The sequence below is a fragment of the Schistocerca americana genome, chromosome 4 (genome assembly GCF_021461395.2).
Source record: "Schistocerca americana isolate TAMUIC-IGC-003095 chromosome 4, iqSchAmer2.1, whole genome shotgun sequence".
Classification (NCBI taxonomy): Eukaryota; Metazoa; Arthropoda; class Insecta; order Orthoptera; family Acrididae; genus Schistocerca; species Schistocerca americana.
Window position 1 is genome coordinate 336039568 of NC_060122.1, and position 23517 is coordinate 336063084.

General features: G+C 44.3%; 1 protein-coding gene across 2 annotated transcripts in view; it reads left to right on the top strand.

The window, feature by feature from the left end:
* Positions 1-23517, top strand: part of LOC124612929 (zwei Ig domain protein zig-8-like) — a 206583-nt gene that overhangs the window by 143563 nt on the left and 39503 nt on the right. For both annotated transcript variants that reach the window (XM_047141427.1, XM_047141428.1), the window contains exon 3: positions 8245-8455. In XM_047141427.1, the coding sequence (XP_046997383.1) occupies positions 8245-8455 (211 nt within the window). The remainder of the gene's footprint in view (positions 1-8244; positions 8456-23517) is intronic.

Below are 23517 nucleotides of genomic sequence, written 5' to 3' on the forward strand. Positions count from 1 at the left end.
CACATTGTCATCCATAAACATCCCATCGCTGATTGGGTAAAAGTGAAGTATATTATTCCAGATTGAGATTTTCACTCTGCAGCGGAGTGTGCACTGATATGAAACTTCCTGGCAGATTAAACTGTGTGCCGGACCGAGACTCGAACTCGGGACCTTTGACTTATGAAAATCTCATTCTGGAAACATCCCCCCTGGCTGTGGCTAAGCCATGTCTCCGCAATATCCTTTCTTTCAGGAGTGCTAGTTCCGCAAGGTTCGCAGGAGAGCTTCTGTAAAGTTTGGAAGGTAGGAGACGAGGTGCTGGCAGAAGTGAAGCTATGAGGACGGGGCGTGAGTCGTGCTTGGGTAGCTCAGCTGGTGGAACATTTGCCCGCGAAAGGCAAAGGTCCCGAGTTCGGCTCTGGGTCCGGCACACAGTTTTAAACAGCCAATAAGTTTCATATCAGCGCACACTCAGCTGCAGAGTGAAAATCTCATTCTGGAAACATCCCCCAGGCTGTGGCTAAGCCATGTCTCCGCAATATCTTTCTTTCAGGAGTGCTAGTACTGCAAGGTTCGCAGGAGAGCTTCTATAAAGTTTGGAAGGTAGGAGACGAGGTACTGGCAGAAGTAAAGGTTTGAGGACGGGGCGTGAGTCGTGCTTGGATAGCTCAGATGGTAGAGCACTTGCCCGCAAAAGGCAAAGGTCCCGAGTTCGGGACTCCGTCCACCACACAGTTTTAATATGCCAGGAAGTTTCGAAGTATGTTATTGGCTGAAAATCGTCTCCAAAACGCGAGACGTAAACATTTCCACCCACTGATGGGTTCAGCCTCTGTAAACACAGCCCACACCGTTATGGAGTCACCACCAGCTTGCTCAGTGCCTTGTTGACAACACGAGTCCATGACTTCGTGGGGTCTGCACCACACTAGCATTCTACCATCAGCTCGTACCAACAGAAATCGATATTCACCTAACGAAGCTCCGGTTTTCCAATCGTCGAGCCCAATCGCTATGGTCACGAGCCCAGAAGAGGCGCTGCAGGCAATATCGTGCTGTTAGTAAAACATTCGAATCTGCTGCCATAGCCCATTAACACCAAATTTCTCGCATTGTCCCAACGTATTTGTCCATTGTACTTCCACATTAATTTCTACAGTTATTCACGAAGAGTTGCTTGCCTATTAGCACTCTGTCGTTAAGTTAAGGCCGTCGGCCTCTGCGTTCTCCGTGGTGAGAGGTAATGCCTGAAATTTGGTATTATCAGCACACTCTTGACACTGTGGATCTCGGAATACTGAATTCCCTAACGATTTACGTAATGGAATATCCACGCATCTAGCTCCAACTACCATTTCGTGTTCAAAGTCTGTTAATTCAGATCGTGCGGCTATAATCACATCAAAAGTTTTATCACATGAATTATCTGATTACAAATAACAACTCCACCAGTGCACTGCCCTTCTATACCTTGTGTACGCGATACTGCCGCCATCGGTATACGTACATATCGCTATCCCATGACTTCTGTCATCTCGGTGTAATAGTATAATTTACATTGAAATGTGGTATATACATTTACATAGGACACTTGGCTCATACTGTTAGTCTCTAGGTCAACACTCATGTCTGAGCAGACGATAACATGTTTACATCAGTCACTAGTGATGATAGTTGTGATCGACGCTTCTGACAAGTGCTTTGGACAACGATTCGAAGAGTCAGCGAAAAATGTGCTAACACACGAGAGCATAGTTTTGGGTTATTTCGGATTATGTATTTTGTTAAACTGGTAAATCGTAAATCACCGAAGCCTTATCTCTAACTTTTTCTAAGAATCGTTACTATTTACTTAGCTACGAAATCTATTAAATGGGAAACGTTATAAGTCCTCGAAAACTACTTGCTTCTTCCGTTGTCCCTACAGTCTTTTCATCAAAAGTATCTGGAGAAGAAGTAGTCACGAGAGATTCCACTGTTAGTCGAATTTTTCAAAAATTTATTAGAACAAGCAGAATATTTTGAAATCCATTTTACTACTGCCCAGCCTAGCTGACTAACTGTGACTGCCAAGTATGTGTGCAAATAGATGTTTTAAAATTGATCAAACATCATATCCTACGTCTTGAGCTTCTCGTAGAAAGCAAATCTGTATTTATCTAAATCGTATGGAGTCCGTTCGTGTGCAGTAACGGAAACATCAATGTAACGTCGGTGTTAGTTATCCTAATGTCAGTTATTAGCAGTTATTATTCCAGAAATCAGAAGTATGACCGTTTATGCAAGTTCTACTAGACCTCCCTGAAACGTCGTTCCGTATAGTCCAAAAATCGCGGCACGTATCATTATCAGTACGATATGGCTGAAACAACAAAGCATTTGAAAACGTACCTTTTAACTTCTCTTTACAATCTGCCTACTGGCACCAACGAGATTACGCGATCGCGTGCTCTTTAAGTTCACTTGACATAAAATCGCACAAAGGCGGAGCTTAACAATGAAAACAATCAGAAATCACATTGGATAACTAATAACGTCGACTACTTATTTCTCAAGCGTTCACAATAGAAATTTCCTTATATTACTCGTTTTTACTCATGTTCGATTGCACAAAGTCTGCGCGTCACGCAACTTGCAGGCCTCTCGCAGCCCAGTTTTTTGGTGTAGTCTTATATCTCTGATGAGCGGCAAGTACCGTTAAATTTTGTATCCATCGATTCCTAGGTGGAGCCACTGACTTAGCAGTCACAGATACGAAAAGGCATTCCGCTTGATATATTAACGTGTCAGTAGCAAATAGCCACGTTTCATAGCGAGTTTCGATCACATTTAATAATCATAACTAGGCACGTCTTCGTCTTCGATTCTCATTTACTGGAGTAGACTTGCCGTCATTGAAGATTTCCGCTTCGAACTGAGCCCCGATGACCACCGAAGATTTGTGTGGAGACTCCACGAACATCTCTACAGCAAAGAGTGGTGCTCTGGAGCGCCATTCCATTTCATGGCACGACCCCTTTGTGTGACATCCGAGACGTCCTTATAGAAAGCGGTATGATGACGATATCCTACGCCCCATATTTTTTGCCTTGATGGCAATCCAAACTGGGCTTTCATCTCAGCAACATCAAGCCAGATCGCACGGCGAAAGTTTCTACTGCTTTTCTTCGTGTTTGCCAAACCCTGCCTTGGCCAGTGAGGTCACCGGATCTCTTCCAATCGAGAACAGGGCCTTCCAACCTCCTCGGGCTTTTCACGATATAAATCGCCAACTGGGCAAAATCTGGCACGATATGTCTCAGGAGGACATCCAACAACTCTATCAGTCAATGCGAAGCCGAAAAACTGCTTACATTAGGGCCACAGGTGGAACAACGCATTACTGACTTTTCAAATTTGTGTAGCTCGTTCTCTGGAATAAATCGTCCAGTTTTTCTGGAACTGAAATCATTTATTTGTCTGTACATTTATATCATATCGACCGATCACCGTCCCATTCGGATAATTCCTTCATGGTGCGTTGTTTCTTTGTCTTAATGGGTATTTCATGGTCCTGTTTGCGATATGAAAGTGCAAAATTTGAAGGGTTACTGTTTAGTAATATTATGGAACTAAAACAGATTACTGGTAAGAGGGCTTTCTTCACAATTCAGCTGAGAAGTTTGTGAAGAAGTAGAAGCTTGCAAGAAGAACTGCCTTCCAGTTTCCAGTCATTGTAGTCTAAAATTATAGATATGTAATACTTTATACACAATACATACTAAAACTCATCAGCCTAAATCGTACCCATTCATTTAGCTCGTGATCTCTTGGTCAGCGTCATCGCGTATAGATCGTGACGTCACAGGTCCGAGTGCCTGGCGTGTCGGCGATTTCGTTCGGTCGGGAACTGTGCGTTCGTGTTGTCCTCATCATTTCATCTAATCTTCATTGACAAGAAAATCTCTGAAGTGTCATTACATACTAACACTTTCATCAGACGGTGTAACAACCGCTGACCGGGTATTTCGACCAATAACCCCATTTCTTCATTTCATTTCATTTCGTTTCATCTCAGCTTTTGAATCCAACATGAAAAGAAAATAAAGAAACTGGTTTTAAATACAAAAGACAGATTAATAATTGATGACACGATTGGACAGGTCAGGGTACAGCAAAGTTGCTACATTGTTCAAAATGGTTCAAATGCCTCTAAGCACTATGGCTGGTCGCGGTGGTCTAGCGGTTCTAGGCGCTCAGTCCGGAACCGCTCGACTGCTACGGTCGCTGGTTCGAATCCTGCCTCGGGCATGGATGTGTGTGATGTCCTTAGGTTAGTTAGGTTTAAGTAGTTCTAAGTTCTAGGGGACTGATGACCATAGATGTTAAGTCCCATAGTGCTCAGAGCCATTTGAACCATTCTAAGCACTATGGGACTTAACATCTGAGGTCATCAGTCCACTAGACTTAGAACTACTTCAACCTAACGAACCTAAGAACATCACACACATCCATGCCCGAGGTAGCATTCGAACCTGCGACCGAAGCAGCAGCGTAGTTCCGCACTGAAGCGCCTAAATCCACTGGGCCACAGTGGCCGGCTGCTACATTGTTACATGAAGAGTAGCAGAACTATAATCCTAAGAAAAACCACACCACTGAAAATACGTAGAAAAGGTGCGCTTTGAGACAAAAGTGACAAAAAAACCAAGTCCCCTATCAACATAATATAATGCCTCTTGATAAGTGATTTTCCTTGATTCAGCAGTGTCAAACAACATATTCTCAAACATGAAGCGTTTGACATAGCGCCACACTGCAGATTATTATCGAAAATCCGAGTAGGTTCTCAGATATGTAAGTGACTCTAAAACTACCTAAGTAACAGGACTTAGTACGTTGTCTTCAAAATGGTTCAAATGGCTCTGAGCACCATGCGACTTAACTTCTGAGGTCATCAGTCGCCTAGAACTTAGAACTAATTAAACCTAACCAACCTAAGGACATCACACACATCCATTCCCGAGGCAGGATTCGAACCTGCGACCGTAGCGGTCGCTCGGCTCCAGACTGTAGCGCCCAGAAACGCACGGCCACTCCGGCCGGCTACGTTGTCTTCGACAGTGAGTGTTCATCGGGTAGAAATATATCGTCAGGAGTGCCCCAGGAAATTGTGATGGGACCACTCTTGTTTTCTATTGTCATCGTACAGCCCATTTGGCGACGAGCTGTCCCGCTATAGAACGGTATGTACCGTCTGTGACGTACAGGGTAACCTATAGTGAACTGCCGACTGCCTGACAGACCAATGTCGAAGCGACCACGCGGGACGGCGGAACGCTATGACAGAGCCGTTGGCAGCTTGAGGAAATTCCGGCCGTTACAACTCGGTAGTGGAGGAAATTCGATGGCTCAGTGCACGCTTGCTGCCATGTAGAACAACAAATGGTTCATATGGTTCAAACGGCTCTAAGCACTATGGGACTTAGCATCTGAGGTCATCAGTCCCCTAGACCTGGAACTACCTAAACCTAACTACCCTAAGGACATCACACACATCCAATCCTCAGGCAGGATTCGAACCTGTGACCGTAGCAGTAGCGAAGGAGCGGTCTGAAGCGCCTAGAGCCGCTCGGCCATGTAGAATAACATCACAAAGCTTAACAAATATAGAACCAGTGATGGTACACAGGAACTAGTGTGCTCATTTTAAAGGGAAAATTCTGATGATGGAGAATGTCAAGACGAGTCACTATTATCAGAAATACTCTCAAAGTATTCAGGTTTGAATAATTATTATATTGTACGAAATTCGGACAATTATACCTCAGTAATGATTTATGCAACTGCAACAAAAAATATATCAGTAGAAGTGCCTCGCAGTCAGGTCATCGTAAGAGAAGTTTAATTATGATGCCCAATTTTTGATTTAAGGGCAAAAGCGTGTTTTCTTACTAAATAAAAATTAAATAAATAAAAACAGCGACAGTACCCTAATTTAGAGATAAGTAAGGAATATTAGAAGATTGCAACATGTTTATTTATATTCATTTAATATGGAGAAACTGGAAAAATGGATAATAGTCTACCTAAAAATATGAATTATGAGTAAGCTATTGGAGATGGAAATCATGTTCATTAGTGAAAATATAAGAAAATTTACTTTAAATTCATTTATAATAGGTGCACAAAATGTTGAAAATTGTGATTTTTGTATGTAAACTACATTAAATGTCATACTTAGCTCACTTAGTAGGGTTTAAATAGGAGACAGCCATCTTGAATCGGGAGAGTGTTATCTCAGGTCTAGTTGAGGCAGTGCGAGGATGGCGAAATTTTTTTTTTAATTATTGAGTTTTGGACTTGTAGGTTTTCGTCAAGCTTCATGGTCTCGACTTAGAGTATTTTGCTTGTCGACGAGCGTTCGCGGACGCGGAATTTTTTAGCGATACTCACCACCTGTACGCTGAACTTGTAGAAATTTGCCGAGTTTATTTCAAGACTTAGGATATTTTCGAGGTAGTTCGGACTTGGAACACTTTTCGTGAACTTCACTGTTTCTGTCGATATACTAAGACAGTGACCTGAACTTCCGAAACTTTTTGCCGAGATTCGTCGAGTGAACTTTGATATTTTCTTCGTGAGAAGAAGCTGAACTAGTTTCGTGTTGAAGTACACTCGCGTACTTGGATTTTATTTTGTGGTGTTTGACACAGTTAACTAGTGATTTAATGATAAGTAAGCCAGTGGGCTTGTGTTTCGGTCGTATAAATAGTTTCATAATATCGACCTTCCTTTTGTGATGTATTCGGACCACTAACTGTGCGTTTACGATCACTATTTCAGAAGTTAAGCCCTTGGTGTCTAAATCTGATTTTATTGATACAGTACCATTTCGTGTCAAAGATAAAAAATAAACCTGTTTATTAAGGGAAACATCTCGTGTAAGTGTGTTGGAGTTTTAGTCAGTAACCCCAACGCGCACTTTATATAAATACTATTGAACTTTATTGACTACAAACAGTGGGTTTATGAGATCAGTCTTGGTGCTGGCACTAATAGATGAAGCCCGACCATATACTGGGGAGGCTCTCTGTAACAATGGCTCCATTGTTTTGTGCACTGGGCATTGTTCGTGCGTAATGCACGTGGGACTCAGAGCAAAATTATGTACTTCGCAGACTGACCGAACGGTGAACAAGAGACAGTTGGCGAACTCTAATTCTTTCTTTGTATTATCATAACCCAACGTAAGACTGTAATTTGGCACCGTCATTCACAGCCCAGCTGCACTATACACATAATCGATCTAACTGATACACTGAGCAGCAAGCGAAGGCGAATCGTCCTAAACCGAAGTCGATGATTCGCCTTCCCTTGCTATAAAGGATACCGCATACAGAAAATTCATGTGACCCATTCTTGAACACTGCTCGAGCGTTTGGGATCCGTCCCAAGTCGGATGAGAGGAGGACATGGAAGTAATTTTGAGGGGTTCCTAGATCTGTTACCGTAGGTTTGATCTGCACACGAGAATTACCGACACACTCTGTAACTTGCAGACTGCCGGTTATAGAACAAGCTGCAGAACGATCCCACTTCCACAAAAAAGGTTCAAATGGCTCTGAGCACTATGTGGCTTAACTTATGAGGTCATTAGTCGCCTAGAACTGAGAACTAATCAAACCTAACTAACCTAAGGACGTCACACATACATACCCGAGGCAGATTCGAACCTGCGACCGTGGCGGTAGCGTGGTTCCAGACTGATGCGCCTAGGACCACTCGGCCACTCCGGCCGGCAAACGGTTTTACATTCGTAAATAACCAGGAAATGTGTCTTGAAACTCTCGCAGTTGTTTGTACAACATGTTGAATTCACCTCGTTCAGCTGTCTCAAAATTAATACTTCGTATACAGCATGATGGTAGTTACCGCAACAGTTCATATTTCATAGAAATATTTCCTGCCAGAAGCGTTTTCTGAGTCAGCGTTGGATCAGGTACTTCTGCAGTGAGAGCAATCAATACGCCTTTGGCGACTGGCATCGATGCTCCAATATGCCCAGCAAGCGTGCAGTTACTCGGCACCAGGTACGTCCGTTACGACCGTAGCCTAAGGGATGACTCGGGGCTTGCACTACAGGACGTCTCAGTGCTTCATCGTAAAGTGCTTCGCCAACTGAGTGACCAAGACTTTGTGAGTCCCTCTGCAGCCTGATGTCCATATTGCTGGAAGATTGTTTGTAGCTAGTTACAAGTGATCATAGCACGTTGTCGGCAGGTGTCATGGGTGCGGCACCGGGACATCCACCTGCTGACGGTGGGCCGCTTCACCTACACGAGCGACCAGCGCTTCCAGGCGATGCACTCCCCGCAGACGGAGGACTGGATGCTGCAGATCCGGTACCCGCAGATCCGCGACTCGGGCGTCTACGAGTGCCAGGTCAGCACGACGCCACCCATCGGGCATTCCATGTACCTCTCCGTCGTCGGTAAGCTTCTACCTGTAACCTAACAGAAAACACGCACTTAGAAAAAATTATAATTACTAATAAATAAAAACTTCCAAATGGCGTATTGATTATATGACAAAATTATACCACCGCTATCAGTCAACATTCCTGGATGCATTAGAAATACAGGGCGAATCACTTAGAGCTTTCACAGCAAATCTTGCGGAAATGAAAATTGACAGTCATGTAGGTTTACACAGAATGGATTTGGTAGTCAAGGACTCGTAATGTTAGCCAATTAACGGATTGTCAGAATATTCAGAGAGTGTATTATTGTGCAAAATAATGTTTTTTTAATGTAAAAATGAATATTGGCATTAACAGACTAAATGTAAGCTAATTAGAATGTCAGTGGTATTTTTTTAGGTATCAAGTTAGAAGCACCGCCTTATCGTAGCACAGTCCGTGTGGGCAGGAGAGTTTTTGTGCTCCAAGGATGCTGAGAGCTACACTCCTGGAAATTGAAATAAGAACACCGTGAATTCATTGTCCCAGGAAGGGGAAACTTTATTGACACATTCCTGGGGTCAGATACATCACATGATCACACTGACAGAACCACGGGCACATAGACACAGGCAACAGAGCATGCACAATGTCGGCACTAGTACAGTGTATATCCACCTTTCGCAGCAATGCAGGCTGCTATTCTCCCATGGAGACGATCGTAGAGATGCTGGATGTAGTCCTGTGGAACGGCTTGCCATGCAATTTCCACCTGGCGCCTCAGTTGGACCAGCGTTCGTGCTGGACGTGCAGACCGCGTGAGACGACGCTTCATCCAGTCCCAAACATGCTCAATGGGGGACAGATCCGGAGATCTTGCTGGCCAGGGTAGTTGACTTACACCTTCTAGAGCACGTTGGGTGGCACGGGATACATGCGGACGTGCATTGTTCTGTTGGAACAGCAAGTTCCCTTGCCGGTCTAGGAATGGTAGAACGATGGGTTCGATGACGATTTGGATGTACCGTGCACTATTCAGTGTCCCCTCGACGATCACCAGTGGTGTACGGGCAGTGTAGGAGATCGCTCCCCACACCATGATGCCGGGTGTTGGCCCTGTGTGCCTCGGTCGTATGCAGTCCTGATTGTGGCGCTCACCTGCACGGCGCCAAACACGCATACGACCATCATTGGCACCAAGGCAGAAGCGACTCTCATCGCTGAAGACGACACGTCTCCATTCGTCCCTCCATTCACGCCTGTCGCGACACCACTGGAGGCGGGCTGCACGATGTTGGGGCGTGAGCGGAAGACGGCCTAACGGTGTGCGGGACCGTAGCCCAGCTTCATGGAGACGGTTGCGAATGGTCCTCGCCGATACCCCAGGAGCAACAGTGTCCCTAATTTGCTGGGAAGTGGCGGTGCGGTCCCCTACGGCACTGCGTAGGATCCTACGGTCTTGGCGTGCATCCGTGCGTCGCTGCGGTCCGGTCCCAGGTCGACGGGCACGTGCACCTTCCGCCGACCACTGGCGACAACATCGATGTACTGTGGAGACCTCACGCCCCACGTGTTGAGCAATTCGGCGGTACGTCCACCCGGCCTCCCGCACGCCCACTATACGCCCTCGCTCAAAGTCCGTCAACTGCACATACGGTTCACGTCCACGCTGTCGCGGCATGCTACCAGTGTTAAAGACTGCGATGGAGCTCCGTATGCCACGGCAAACTGGCTGACACTGACGGCGGCGGTGCACAAATGCTGCGCAGCTAGCGCCATTCGACGGCCAACACCGCGGTTCCTGGTGTGTCCGCTGTGCCGTGCGTGTGATCATTGCTTGTACAGCCCTCTCGCAGTGTCCGGAGCAAGTATGGTGGGTCTGACACACCGGTGTCAATGTGTTCTTTTTTCCATTTCCAGGAGTGTATATCGGCGGTATCGTAGTTACTAGTAGTTCCAACCTAGCCGGGAAGGTCTCTGCAGAGGAGCCAGACAAAGTGTGCCCCACAAAGGCCCGTCTTATAGCCTATATCCGATATATCCTATTCCCTACCCGCTCCTCAGTTACTATTCCTTTTCTTTCTCTAATTACCTTAACACACCACTGCCTTGTGGTTGGTCTCGGGAGGGATGAAGGCTAAGGGAGAAAACCCTGAAAGAAAATCTGGAGTGGGGCCCCAAAGGCGGTTGGAAGGCGTACTACGTCCCCTTCCGGCAGCTCCTGCAACCGAAGTGATACCAGACGTATTGGCTTCCCTTTCCTCTGGATATTATCATTTAAATCGAGAGGGAGACCGTGATGATTGGGCAACACGTGTCTTCATATTTATCGCTCAGGCTTGTAGCATCCTGGAGAGGACACTTCAGCGACGCCCAAGGATTTCGGCACAACACGGGAAGAGACAGTTGCCGGTTATAAGCTCTGTCTGATTGGCGTAAGACTCGAGTGCCAGGGGCGACTTCCGACGGTGGGAGAGATCGTTGCATCTCATTGGACAGCTACCGCCCGCCTCAAGCTGGGCAGCCCCAGCCAATAAGGTGCTGTCCCACCACTATCCGCCTGCTTCACTGGGTGTGTGGAGCTTAGAAGTAATCTTTGACAAGCGGGTTGATATAGTACACCTACCAACAACAAAAATGAAATAATAATGAAATCACTATTTCGTATTGCCACCGGGAATGTTAGGACCATGTGTCCAAGGTACATTGATGATGCCCAAGAGGTTGATTTCATGCGTAAGACTGCCGTAATTGACAGAGAGCTCCATCGTTTGAATGTTGACATCGCGGGACTGCAGGAGACGCGGCTTCCAGACGCGGACTCTATCAGGGAGGATAATAACACATTCTTCTGGTAGGGGAAGTTTCAAGACGAGCCAAGACCTCATGGCGTAGGATTTGCTGTTAAAAACAACCTCCTGGACTGTACTGTGCCACCATCCGGAGGAACAGTACGAATTATTGCTTTGAAAATATGCTCCTCAAGCGGCACTGTCAACATCCTAAATGTGTACGCTCCCACCTTATCATCCCACATGGAAGAGAAGGATATGTTTCATAATTTACTCAGCGACAGAATAGCCAAGATACCTAGCACCGAGACACTGTATATTCTAGGGGACTTTAATGCTAGAGTTGGATCCGATAATGACATGTGGTCGAATTGCCTGGGTCATCATGGGGTGGGAAAAATGAATGAAAATGGCCAGAGACTGCTTGAGGTTTGCTGCTTTTATGGACTCTGTATTACAAACACATATTTCCAGTTTAAGGATCAGCACAAGGTGGAGACACCCGCGCTCTCATCACTGGCATCAACTTGACTTAGTCATAGCTAGGGGTACTGGTCTCAAAAATGTGCTACTGACACGATGTTATCATAGTGCTGATTGCAACTCTGACCACGCCCTGGTGGCGTGCACATTGAGGCTCACTCCTACGAAATGTCACCACGCTAAACCGAGAGGTCATCCCCGTATCAACACAGATCATGTTCACGACACACAAAGAAAGCAGGATTTTGCCAGTAATTTTGAAAGTGCTTTCCCAGGAAACGTGCAAACAGAAAGGAATGTTGATAAGAAATGGGCAAAACTCTAGGTTGCAATCTACAACTCAGCAGTATTGGCCTATGGAAAAAAAGGAAAAAGAAATAAGGACTGGTACGAGCAAAATTTGGAAGAAATGGAACCAGCCACTAAGGCTAAACGGAAAGCCCTGCTTGCTTACAAAAGAAACCCAAATGAAAGAACTCGAGATGACCTACGAAAAGCAAAGAACAGGGCACAGCAAACATCCAGGCGATGCGCAAATAACTATTAGCTGAATTTATGTGCAGGTATACAGAAAGCGGCCGATTCTGGGGATGCTAAGGCAATGTACGATGGTATTAAGAAAGTAATTGGACCAACTGTCAGAAAAACAGCTCCTCTGAAGTCCAAGACGGGTGAAGTCATTACTGAGGAAGGCAAACAAATGGAACGCTGGGTTGAACACTACCTCGAGTTGTATGCAGCCGAGAATGAAGTTAGCAAGGATACATGTGACGCCATCAAATAAATGCCAGTTATGGAAGAACTAGATGCAATGCCTACTATGGAAGAACTTAGTAGAGAAAGGCCGCAGGTGAAGATGGGATCCCTGCAGAGGTTATTAAGTATAACAAGTCTGTTCTTCTCAAACATTTATCTTCACTTATCACAACCAGCTGGGAAGAAGGTTATGTCCTGATGAGTATGCGAAATTCGAGGATAGTTACTCTATATAAACAGAAAGGGAACAGAAGGGACTATAACAATTACCGAGGCATTTCATTACTAAGTGTAGCCGGGGAAGCTTATGCAAGAGTCATCCTAATGCGATTACAAATCTTAGCTTCCAGAATCTATCCATAAACTCAGTGTGGCTTCAGGCCCGGCCGATCAGCCGTAGATATGATCTTCTCCTTAAGACAGCTACAAGAGAAATGTCGTGAGCAGCAGAGGCCACTTTATATTGCTTTCATTGACCTTGTTAAAGCGTTTGATTTAGTGAGCAGAAATGGGCTTTCCAAACTGTTGCAGAAGATTGGACGCCCACGTAAACTACTACAGATAATTGTCTCTTTCCATAAGAAAACACAAGTAACAATCTGCTTCAACGGTAAAACGTCAGAACCATTCCCTGTTAATAGCGGTGTGAAACAGGGGTGTGTGTTAGCTCCTACATTATTTGGGATTTTCTTTTCCCTTCTGCTCAGATTTGCCTTTGAAGACTGTGAGGAGGGAGTGTACCTACATACGAGGTCTGATGGAAATCTTTTCAACATTGCTCGCCTCAAGGCCAAGACCAAAGTAAATACCGTTGTTACCCGTGAATTGTTATACGCGGACGATGCAGCTCTAGTAGCGAACACAGAAGATGAGCTGCAGTATATAATCAACAAATTATCAAATGCCTGTGAAAACTTTGGTCTACTCATCAGACTAAGATCATAGCACAGAGCACTACCAACCTTCCATCCATCAGCATGGGTTGCAATCCTTCCAGGTAGTTGATGACTTTACCTACATGGGATTTACAATATGTAGCAACTTGTCCATGGACACTGAAATTACTAACAGAATCGCGAAGGCATCATCTGTCATGGCTAGATTGAAAAACAGAGTATGGAACAACAGACTGCTTACCAGAAAAACTAAATTAAAAGTCTACAACACTTGTGTTATAAGCACCCTTCTCTACAGCTGTGAGACATGGACAACTCTTTCTACGATTGAATCTTGTCTCAACAGCTTCCATCTCCGCTGTCTCCGGAAGATCTCTTGGAGGGATAGAGTACCCAACAACGAAGTCTTTCATCGTGCAAGCACAACCAGCTTCTTTGCACTTCTGAGTCATCGACGTCAAAGATGGTTGGGACATGTCAGGCGCATGGATACTGAACGGATACCGAAACAACTGCTTTACGGGGAACTTCAGGAGGGTGTGAGGCCAGTGGGACTACCGCATCTTCGTTTCAAGGATGTCTGCAAAAGAGACCTGACCAAGACCAGAATCAATCCAAGTCGCTGGGAAAGCATTGCAGATGACCGTGTCAAGTGGCGAGTAACTGTGCGCAACGGCGTCAAGCTCTCAGAGAACGAACGCACACAGGAACAAATCAGGAAGAGGACAAAGCGAAGAGACAGAGCGGCTTCTGTTCGAAGTCCCTCAAATTTCATATGTCCAAACTGCAGCAGGGACTGCCACTCTTGAGTGGGACTTTTTAGCCACAGCAGACGCTGCAGACTCTGAACCATGCATGCTACACCATCGTCCCTCAAGGATGGACGGATGCCATTATTATCTAGTTCGAATATCGCCATGTTTTGAAAATTCCTCACACCGACATTTGTTTGTGCTATTCAACTTTCATTGCTGCAAGGTATGGTTGCTTACAGTGTGCGACTTACTAGTCATTTAGTGTAAGACACTCCATGCAGTAGCTCGTGAGTGGACGGTGGGACTTACTAATACAGAAAAAGCGGACATGCTCATGGTGTATGAAGAGTGTAGGAAGAATGCAGTTCGTTCTTGTACAGTATACGTGGCAAGGTATCCCAATAGACCTCAACCATCAATACAATTACACACATCAAAAAAAGTTTTGCATCACCCCAGTTCCCAGAACTCCTGAAGAGAGACGTCGACTGTGGATTCTGTATTACAGACACAGTCCCTTGGCCTGTTCAGAGATGTTACTAAACCCATTATATGATGTAAACAAACATGCATGAGCAGAGCCTATTACACGGAGGCGGTCCGATAGCCAAACAGATACAGTCATTTCACCAGGAAGGACGTACACGGCTCGTGTTGTCTGTAATTCAACCATGTCTAGACAGTCAATACCGCAGTTCTACAGCGTTCGCATTGTTACTTTGTACCTAGAAGGGCTCTCAACAAGGGAAGTGTCCAGCGATGTTGTTCGGACATAGAGAAGATATAGACAGACAGGAACTGTCGATAACATTATTCGCTCAGGCCGCCCAAGGGCTACTAATGCAGTGGATGGCTCGGAGGAACCCTGACAGCAACGCCACCAAGCCGAATAATGCTTTTCGTGCAGCCGCAGGACGTCGTGTTACGAATCACACACTGCGCAGTAGGATGCATGATGCGCAACTCCACTCCCGACGTCCATGGCGACGTCCATCTTTGCAACCACGACACCATGCAGCGCGGCACAGATGGGTCCAACAACATGCCGAATAGACCGCACAGGATTTTCATCGCATGCTCTACACCAATGAGTGTCGCATAAGCCTTCAAGTAGACAATCGTCGGAGATGTGTGAGGCAACCCGCTCAGTCTGAACGCCTTAGACACATTGTCCAGCGAGTGCAGCAAGGTGAAGGTTCTCTGCTGTTTTGGGGTTTCGTTATGTGAGGAAGACGTACGCCGCTGGTGGTCATGGAAGGCGCCGTAACGGCTGTACGATACGTGAATGCTATCCTCCGACCGATAGTACAACCACATCGGCAGTATATTGGCGAGGCATTCGTCTTCATTGACGACAATTCGCGCCCCCGCCGTACACAAGTTGTGAATGACTTCCTTCAGAATAACAATATCGCTCGACTAGAGTGACCAGCATGTTCTAGAGATATGAACACTATCGAACATGCCTGGGACAGATTGGAAAGTGCTGTTTATGGACGACGTGACCCACCAACCACTCTGAGTGATGTACGCCGAATCGCCGTTCAGGAGTGGGACAATCTGGACCAACAGTGCCTTGATGAACTCGTGGGTAGTATGCCACGACGAATACAGGCATGCATCAATGCGAGAGGACGTGCTACCGGGTGTTAGAGGTACCGGTGTGTACAGCAGCCTGCACCACCACCACCTCTGAAGGTCTCGCTGTATGGTGGTACAACATGCAGTGTGTAGTTTTCATGAGCAATAAAAAGGGCGAAATAATGTTTATGTTGATCGCTATTCCAATTTTCTCTACAGGTTCCTGAACTCTCTGAACCGAGGTAATGCAAAACATTTTGATGTTTGTATTTATCAACCTATTCAATCAGTTACGCAGTTACGCAAAAGTGATGGTGTAACACCTACACAACGCCGGCCAATGTGGCCGTGCGGTTCTAGGCGCTTCAGTCTGGAACCGCGCGACCGCTAAGGGCGCAGGCTCGAATCCTGCCTCGGACATGGATGTGTGTGCTGTCCTTAGGTTAGTTAGATTTAAGTAGTTCTAAGTTCCAGGGGACTGATGACCTGAGATGTATAGTCCGTTAGTACTCAGAGCCATTTATCAACCTAAACAACGTAACAAAATCGAACAAGTTACGCAATGAACGGGGAATTAATGTTCTTGCTGCTGTTGCAGTTGATCAGCACCATAGGACCCGCGCAGTCGCACGAGGAATTGGCATGAGTCAGGCAAGCGTCCTTCGTAATCTCCATCGACATAGGTACCATCCTATCACATCTCTCTCCATCAAGAGCTGCATGGAAACGATTATGAGAATCGTGTTAACTTCTGTAGACGAGTATTAATGCAGGGTATTCCAGATGTATCATATATATTGTTTAATGATGAAGCCACGTTTGCCAATCGCGACCAGGTAAAGAGACGAAACATGCACTATTGGTCTGTTGACAATGTCCGGTAGTTTCGTCAGGTAGAACGTCAGCGTCCGTGAAGTGTAAAATCGTGGTGACAGATAGCAAATAATCAGCTCATAGGCCCGCTTTTCATAGATGGAACAAGTAATGCAGCCTCCTAACAGACGATCTTCCACGGATGCTATAATACGTTGCTCTGCAGAGTAGGAGAAACCTGTGGTACCGACATGGTGGCTGTCCAGCTTATAGTGCATGAAGTACTTCAGCATGTCAACACCAATTATTTCCTTTCCCCGAATTTGCCGCCTCTAGACTTTTTCAGTGGGGAAATCTGAAAGACTCTGTCTACAAGGACACACCCGATGATATGGAACGACGTATTACTGCAGCCTGCTCGGATATCTCCGCTGAAATCCTAGAACGTGTGCGGCAGTCGTTCGATGGCTGACTGGAAGTGTATATTGCAGCTGCCCGTGGTCATTTTGAACACGACCTGTGATGGTTCCATGTCTCGTTCCTGGTCAGAATGCACACAACTAGCGTATGCATTAGTGTTGTTCGTTAGTGCTTGTTACCACAGGTATTGTACAAGTATTGGTTTGGAAACTGTTGAGAATACGATATCTCGTAAACGACTCGCACTAGAATCCTATAACAAACACCACTGCTATTCTAATTTACCCTACATTTAGTTTATTAGTGTCAACAGACATTGTTCCATTTAAAATATTGCATGTTTGCAAAAAACAACACTTCCTAAGTATTAATACAATCTATCGACTGGCTAACAATACGAGCCCCTGACTACCAATCCATTCTGTGAAAATCGCACATCAATAGCAGTTCCCATTTCCGCATTATTTCCGGTGCAACTTTTGGACGATTCGCTCTGCATATACTCACTTTGAACTGCCATAAGGAGGGCGGAGGAGCGGATAGAGGTTCAGGGCACTCTCTTGTCCTAGGGATGGGAAATTGCCCCTAAAGGTGGAAGAATCAGCAATGTTCAACGACATGAGGATGCAGAAGGCAATGGAAACCACTGCATTAAAGACACGTAACGTGTATCCACAGGACATGTGGCCTGTAATTGAAGAATTGTCATGATGATCTCTCCATTGGCAAAAGATTCCGGAATAGCCCCCATTCGGATCTCCGGGAGGGGACTGCCAAGGGGAAGGTTACCATGAGAAAAAGATTGAATAATCAACGAAAGGATAACGTTCTACGAGTCGGGGCGTGGAATGTCAGAAGCTTGAACGTGGTAGGGAAACTGGAAAATCTGAAAAGGGAAACGCAAAGGCTCAATCTAGATATAGTAGGAGTCAGTGAAGTGAAGTGGAAGGAAGACAAGGATTTCTGGTCAGATGAGTATCGGGTAATATCAACAGCAGCAGAAAATGGTATAACAGGTGTAGGATTCGTTATGAATAGGAAGGTAGGGCAGAGGGTGTGTTACTGTGAACAGTTCAGTGACCGGGTTGTTCTAATCAGAATCGACAGCATACCAACACTGACAACGATAGTTCAGGTATACATGCCGACGTCGCAAGCTGAAGATGAACAGATAGAGAAAGTGTATGAGGATATTGAAAGGGTAATGCAGTATGTAAAGGGGGACGAAAATCTAATAGTCATGAGCGATTGGAATGCAGTTGTAGGGGAAGGAGTAGAAGAAAAGGTTACGACAATATGGGATTGGGACAAGGAATGAAAGAGGAGAAAGACTAATTGAGTTCTGTATCAAGTTTCAGCTAGTAATAGCGAATACCCTGTTCAAGAATCACGAGAGGAGGAGGTATACTTGGAAAAGGCCGGGAGATACGGGAAGATTTCAATTAGATTACATCATGGTCAGACAGAGATTCCGAAATCACATACTGGATTGTAAGGCGTACCCAGGAGCAGATATAGACTCAGATCACAATATGGTAGTGATGAAAAGTAGGCTGAAGTTCAAGCCATTAGTCAGGAAGAATCAATACGCAAAGAAGTGGGATACGGAAGTACTAAGGAATGACGAGATACGTTTGAAGTTCTCTAACGCTATAGATACAGCAACAAGGAATAGCGCAGTAGGCAGCACAGTTGAAGAGAAATGGACATCTCTAAAAAGGGCCATCACAGAAGTTGGGAATGAAAACATAGGTACAAAGAAGGTAGCTGCGAAGAAACCATGGCTAACAAAAGAAATACTTCAGTTGATTGATGAAAGAAGGAAGTACAAACATGTTCCGGGAAAATCAGGAATACAGAAATACAAGTCGCTGAGGAATGAAATAAATAGGAAGTGCAGGGAAGCTAAGACGAAATGGCTGCAGGAAAAATGTGAAGACATCGAAAAAGATATGATTGTCGGAAGGACAGACTCAGCATACAGGAAAGTCAAAACAACCTTTAGTGACATTAAAAGCAACGGTGGTAACATTAAGAGTGCAACGGGAATTCCACTGTTAAATGCAGAGGAGAGGGCAGATAGGTGGAAAGAATATATTGAAAGCCTCTATGAGGGTGAAGATTTGTCTGATGTGATAGAAGAAGAAACAGGTGTCGATTTAGAAGAGATAGGAGATCTAGTATTAGAATCGGAATTTAAAAGAGCTTCGGAGGACTTACGGTCAAATAAGGCAGAAGGGATAGATAACATTCCATCAGAATTTCTAAAATCATTGGGGGAAGTGGCAACAAAACGACTATTCACGTTGGTGTGTAGAATATATGAGTCTGGCGGCATACCATCTGACTTTCGGAAAAGCATCATCCACACATTTCCGAAGACGGCAAGAGCTGACAAGTGCGACAATTATCGCACAATCAGCTTAACATCTCATGCATCGAAGCTGCTTACAAGAATTATATACAGAAGAATGGAAAAGTATAATTGAGAATGCACTAGGTGACGATCAGTTTGGCTTTAGGAAAAGTAAAGGGACGAGAGAGGCAATTCTGACGTTACGACTAATAATTGAAGCAAGGCTAAAGAAAAATCAAGGTGCTTTCATAGGATTTGTCGACCTGGAAAAAGCGTTCGACAATATAAAATGGTGCAAGCTGTTCGAGATTCTGAAAAAAGTAGGGGTAAGCTATAGGGAGAGACGGGTCATATACAGTATGTACAACAACCAAGAGGGAATAATAAGAGTGGACGATCAAGAACGAAGTGCTGGTATTAAGAAGGGTGTAAGACAAGGCTGTAGCCTTTCGCCCCTACTCTTCAATCTGTACATCGAGGAAGCAATGATGGAAATAAAAGAAAGGTTCAGGAGTGGAATTAAAATAGAAGGTGAAAGGATATCAATGATACGATTCGCTGATGACATTGCTATCCTGAGTGAAAGTGAAGAAGAATTAAATGATCTGCTGAACGGAATGAACAGTTTAATGAGTACACAGTATGGTTTGAGAGTAAATCGGAGAAAGACGAAGGTAATGAGAAGTAGTAGAAATGAGAACAGCGAGAAACTTAACATCAGCATTGATGGTCACGAAGTCAGTGAAGTTAAGGAATTCTGCTACCTAGGCAGTGAAATAACCAATGACGGACGGAGCAAGGAGGACATCAAAAGCAGACTCGCTATGGCAAAAAAGGCATTTCTGGCCAAGAGAAGTCTACTAATATCAAATACCGGCCTTAATTTGAGGAAGAAATTTCTGAGGATGTACGGCTGGAGTACAGCATTGTATGGTAGTGGAACATGGACTGTGGGAAAACCGGAACAGAAGAAATCGAAGCATTTGATATGTGGTGCTATAGACGAATGTTGAAAATTAGGTGGACTGATAAGGTAAGGAATGAGGAGGTACTACGCAGAATCGGAGAGGAAAGGAACATGTGGAAAACACTGATAAGGAGAAGGGACAGGATGATAGGACATCTGCTAAGACAAGAAGGAATGACTTCCATGGTACTAGAGGGAGTTGTAGAGGGCAAAAACTGTAGAGGAAGAGAGAGATTGGAATACGTCAAGCAAATAATTGAGGACATAGGTTGCAAGTGCTACTCTGAGATGAAGAGATTAGCACAGGTGGGCCGCATCAAACCAGTCAGTAGACTGATGACCAAAAAAAAAAAAAAAAAAAAAAGGATTGATTTTCCCGATGACAGTCGTATCATCGATCTGTTAGCGAAACCCAGTTAGCGCACGCGCGTCCAAACATTCACACAAGAAATAGTTTGGATACAAAACCAACTATTATCATTAATTTTATTTATTGGTTCATAAAGCATGGAGTATAGGGATATGTACTGAGTGGCATGTCAGGTAAATGGCATCCACGAATTTCTTGGAACATACGTAGGCTTTTCTTCAAATGTCCCATGACTTTTTTGCATGAATATGGCCGAATTTAGCTAACACAGCGATGAATTGCCTCCTTCAAGGTGTGCCTGGTCGTGATGTTGTTAGGGTAAATCTTATACTTCAAAAAACCCTAAAGAAAAAATTCCAACGTCGTTACACAGCATGCTCTGGGTGGCGAATTCTGGTCACGAAAATCAGAGATTACACGGCCAGGAAATAATGACTCGTGCTGTGATTTGTTTCTCGGGACGTACGGCATGTGGCACGAATCGTTGAAGCCACGTGTTGTCTAGATCCATATCTTGCAATTTAGGCACAAAAACTGGCTCATCATGTAACTACAGAGCAAAGCAATTAACTGTTATTGCCTGACGAATCGTATTTTTGATCCCTAAAGCCCAGAATCAGCACCAAACAGTGACTGGTCTTGGATGCATTTGTTTTTTCATGATTCATTCGTGGATTTTCTAAACCCTAAATGCGACAATTTAATCCATGAACCAAGCCAACGAGATGAAAATAATCCATATCGCTGAAGATGAGTTTGTTTGAAAAATCAACATCAACTTTTTGTTCTACAATGCGTTCAACGAACTCTGTTCGCTACGCTTAATCATTAGGCTCGATTTCTTGAGTCAGTTGAATTTTATTAGCATGAGGTTTCAAGTGAGAATACGCCATATGTCCAGCTCTTGACTACGGCGCCGAATTCGTATTCTTGGTCTCTGAACAAAACACACACGGACTGCTTCCGTTTTTTGTACCGAACGACTTGAAGGACGGCCACAGTGTTCGAGATCACTGATTCACTCAGTCTCCCTGAGTTTTTTATTAATCTTTTCACAGTTGATGAATTTAAATCAGTATTCCGGCTGTCTTTTTCTCTTTTAATACTATCAGCACTTTGCCGCACAAATGGCGCATGATTCAAACCTTCCATGGGAATTGGGACACCCTTAATTGTTTAGCTGGAGAGCAATGTCAAGATGACAATAGGGTGTATGCTTGCTTTGTTAAGATCAAAACAAGTTACTAAGTGATACTGGAAGCTTGAGAGTGTAGCTGCGATTGAGAGACAGTAGCATGAGAATGAATAATTGCAGTATTAACAAAATGTTTGATCCATGGAACGGTGTGTGACAGAGGCTTTCTATTCTGAAGTTTCTGCCCCTAGAGAAAAATAACCAACAGAACTTGCTGATTACATTTTCCCTTCGATTCATGCATCAAAATGTACCAGCGTAGTAGTCAAGTTAGAGGACCTGTCGAGTTACCTGTATCCTTTCCTCACTTCACGCTCCTCTGTTTTTCCTCATGGGGTACAGTGAAAGATAAAGTGGAACACGCAAACCATGTAACCTGAGCACCTTTTCGATTGAAATTCGAACTGTATACGCAGATAGCCCACTGAACAGTTCAATGAGAGCTGTAAGGCCTGTCACGATCGTAAACAGCAATGTATTGTTGCTGAAGGCTAACAATTTGAACACTTCCATTACCCCGATTTGGAATGTTTGGTTTTACCAGAAAGGACGCATGTATGTACGAAAGTGAACTTCTATGTCAGTTCAAATTGTGTAAATATTTTTACATGTAAACTGTTTTTATATTTACTCTAGAACCTTCAGCTTGCTGTTTCTGTAGCTTAGTTATTTCACATTGAACAGTTTCACAGAATAACATTACATAACAGAAAGTAAACTCATTTTCAAAATAATTATATAGCCTTCAACACGTTCATAGTCCATTGTTTCCTACGGAAATGTGCAATAAGAAATTGTTCATTAGGTCATTCCTTAGATTACGCTTTTGTAGAATTCACATTACACTTTCTTTCACGTAATGTTTTATGTCAAAATATTACCACACGCTTTAAGATTTACATGTTGGAATCTTGTGTAAATTTGCGTACGTACTCCCGTATGTAGAGTGGCGGGGCGAGTTGCTCCCTCTCACTATTCATTATACAACCAGCCCACCTACCTGGATAGGTTTCAGGTTGTCTGCCCCTTCACTCTGCGGCGGTAGACATTGGTATAGCCGATGATAGCGGCGTTGATGAAAAGTCAGCTAAATAGTCACCGCCACTTTCGCGACACACACACACACACATATATATATATATATATATATATATATATATATATATATATAGGCTGGTCCATTGATCGTGACCGGGCCAAATATCTCACGAAATATGCGTCAAACGAAAAAATTACAAACAACTAAACTTGTCTAGTTTGAAGGGGAAACCAGATGGCGCTATTGTTGGCCCGCTAGATGGCGCTGCCCTAGGTCTGGCGGATATCAACTGCGTCTTTTTAAATAGGAAACCACATTTTTATTACATATTCGTGTAGTACGTAAAGAATTATGAATGTTTTAGTTGGACCACTTTTTTCGCTTTGTGATAGATGGCGCAGTAATAGTCACAAACGTATTAGTACGTGGTATCACGTAACATTTCGCCATCTAACCTTCCGATTTTTGTAGGACTAAGTTTACAAAGAACAAGTAAACATGAGAGATGAATTCATCGTTCAGATTATGAAGGGTGCTGCTATCAGAAAAGAACACAATGACCACCTCTGAGCACTACATGTCGTGTTGTTGTTACAATTCGGAAGTGTTATGTTGTCAGAGATGGAATTTATGGAAATCAACTTTGTTTGGGCTTCGTTCTAACGGCTGTAT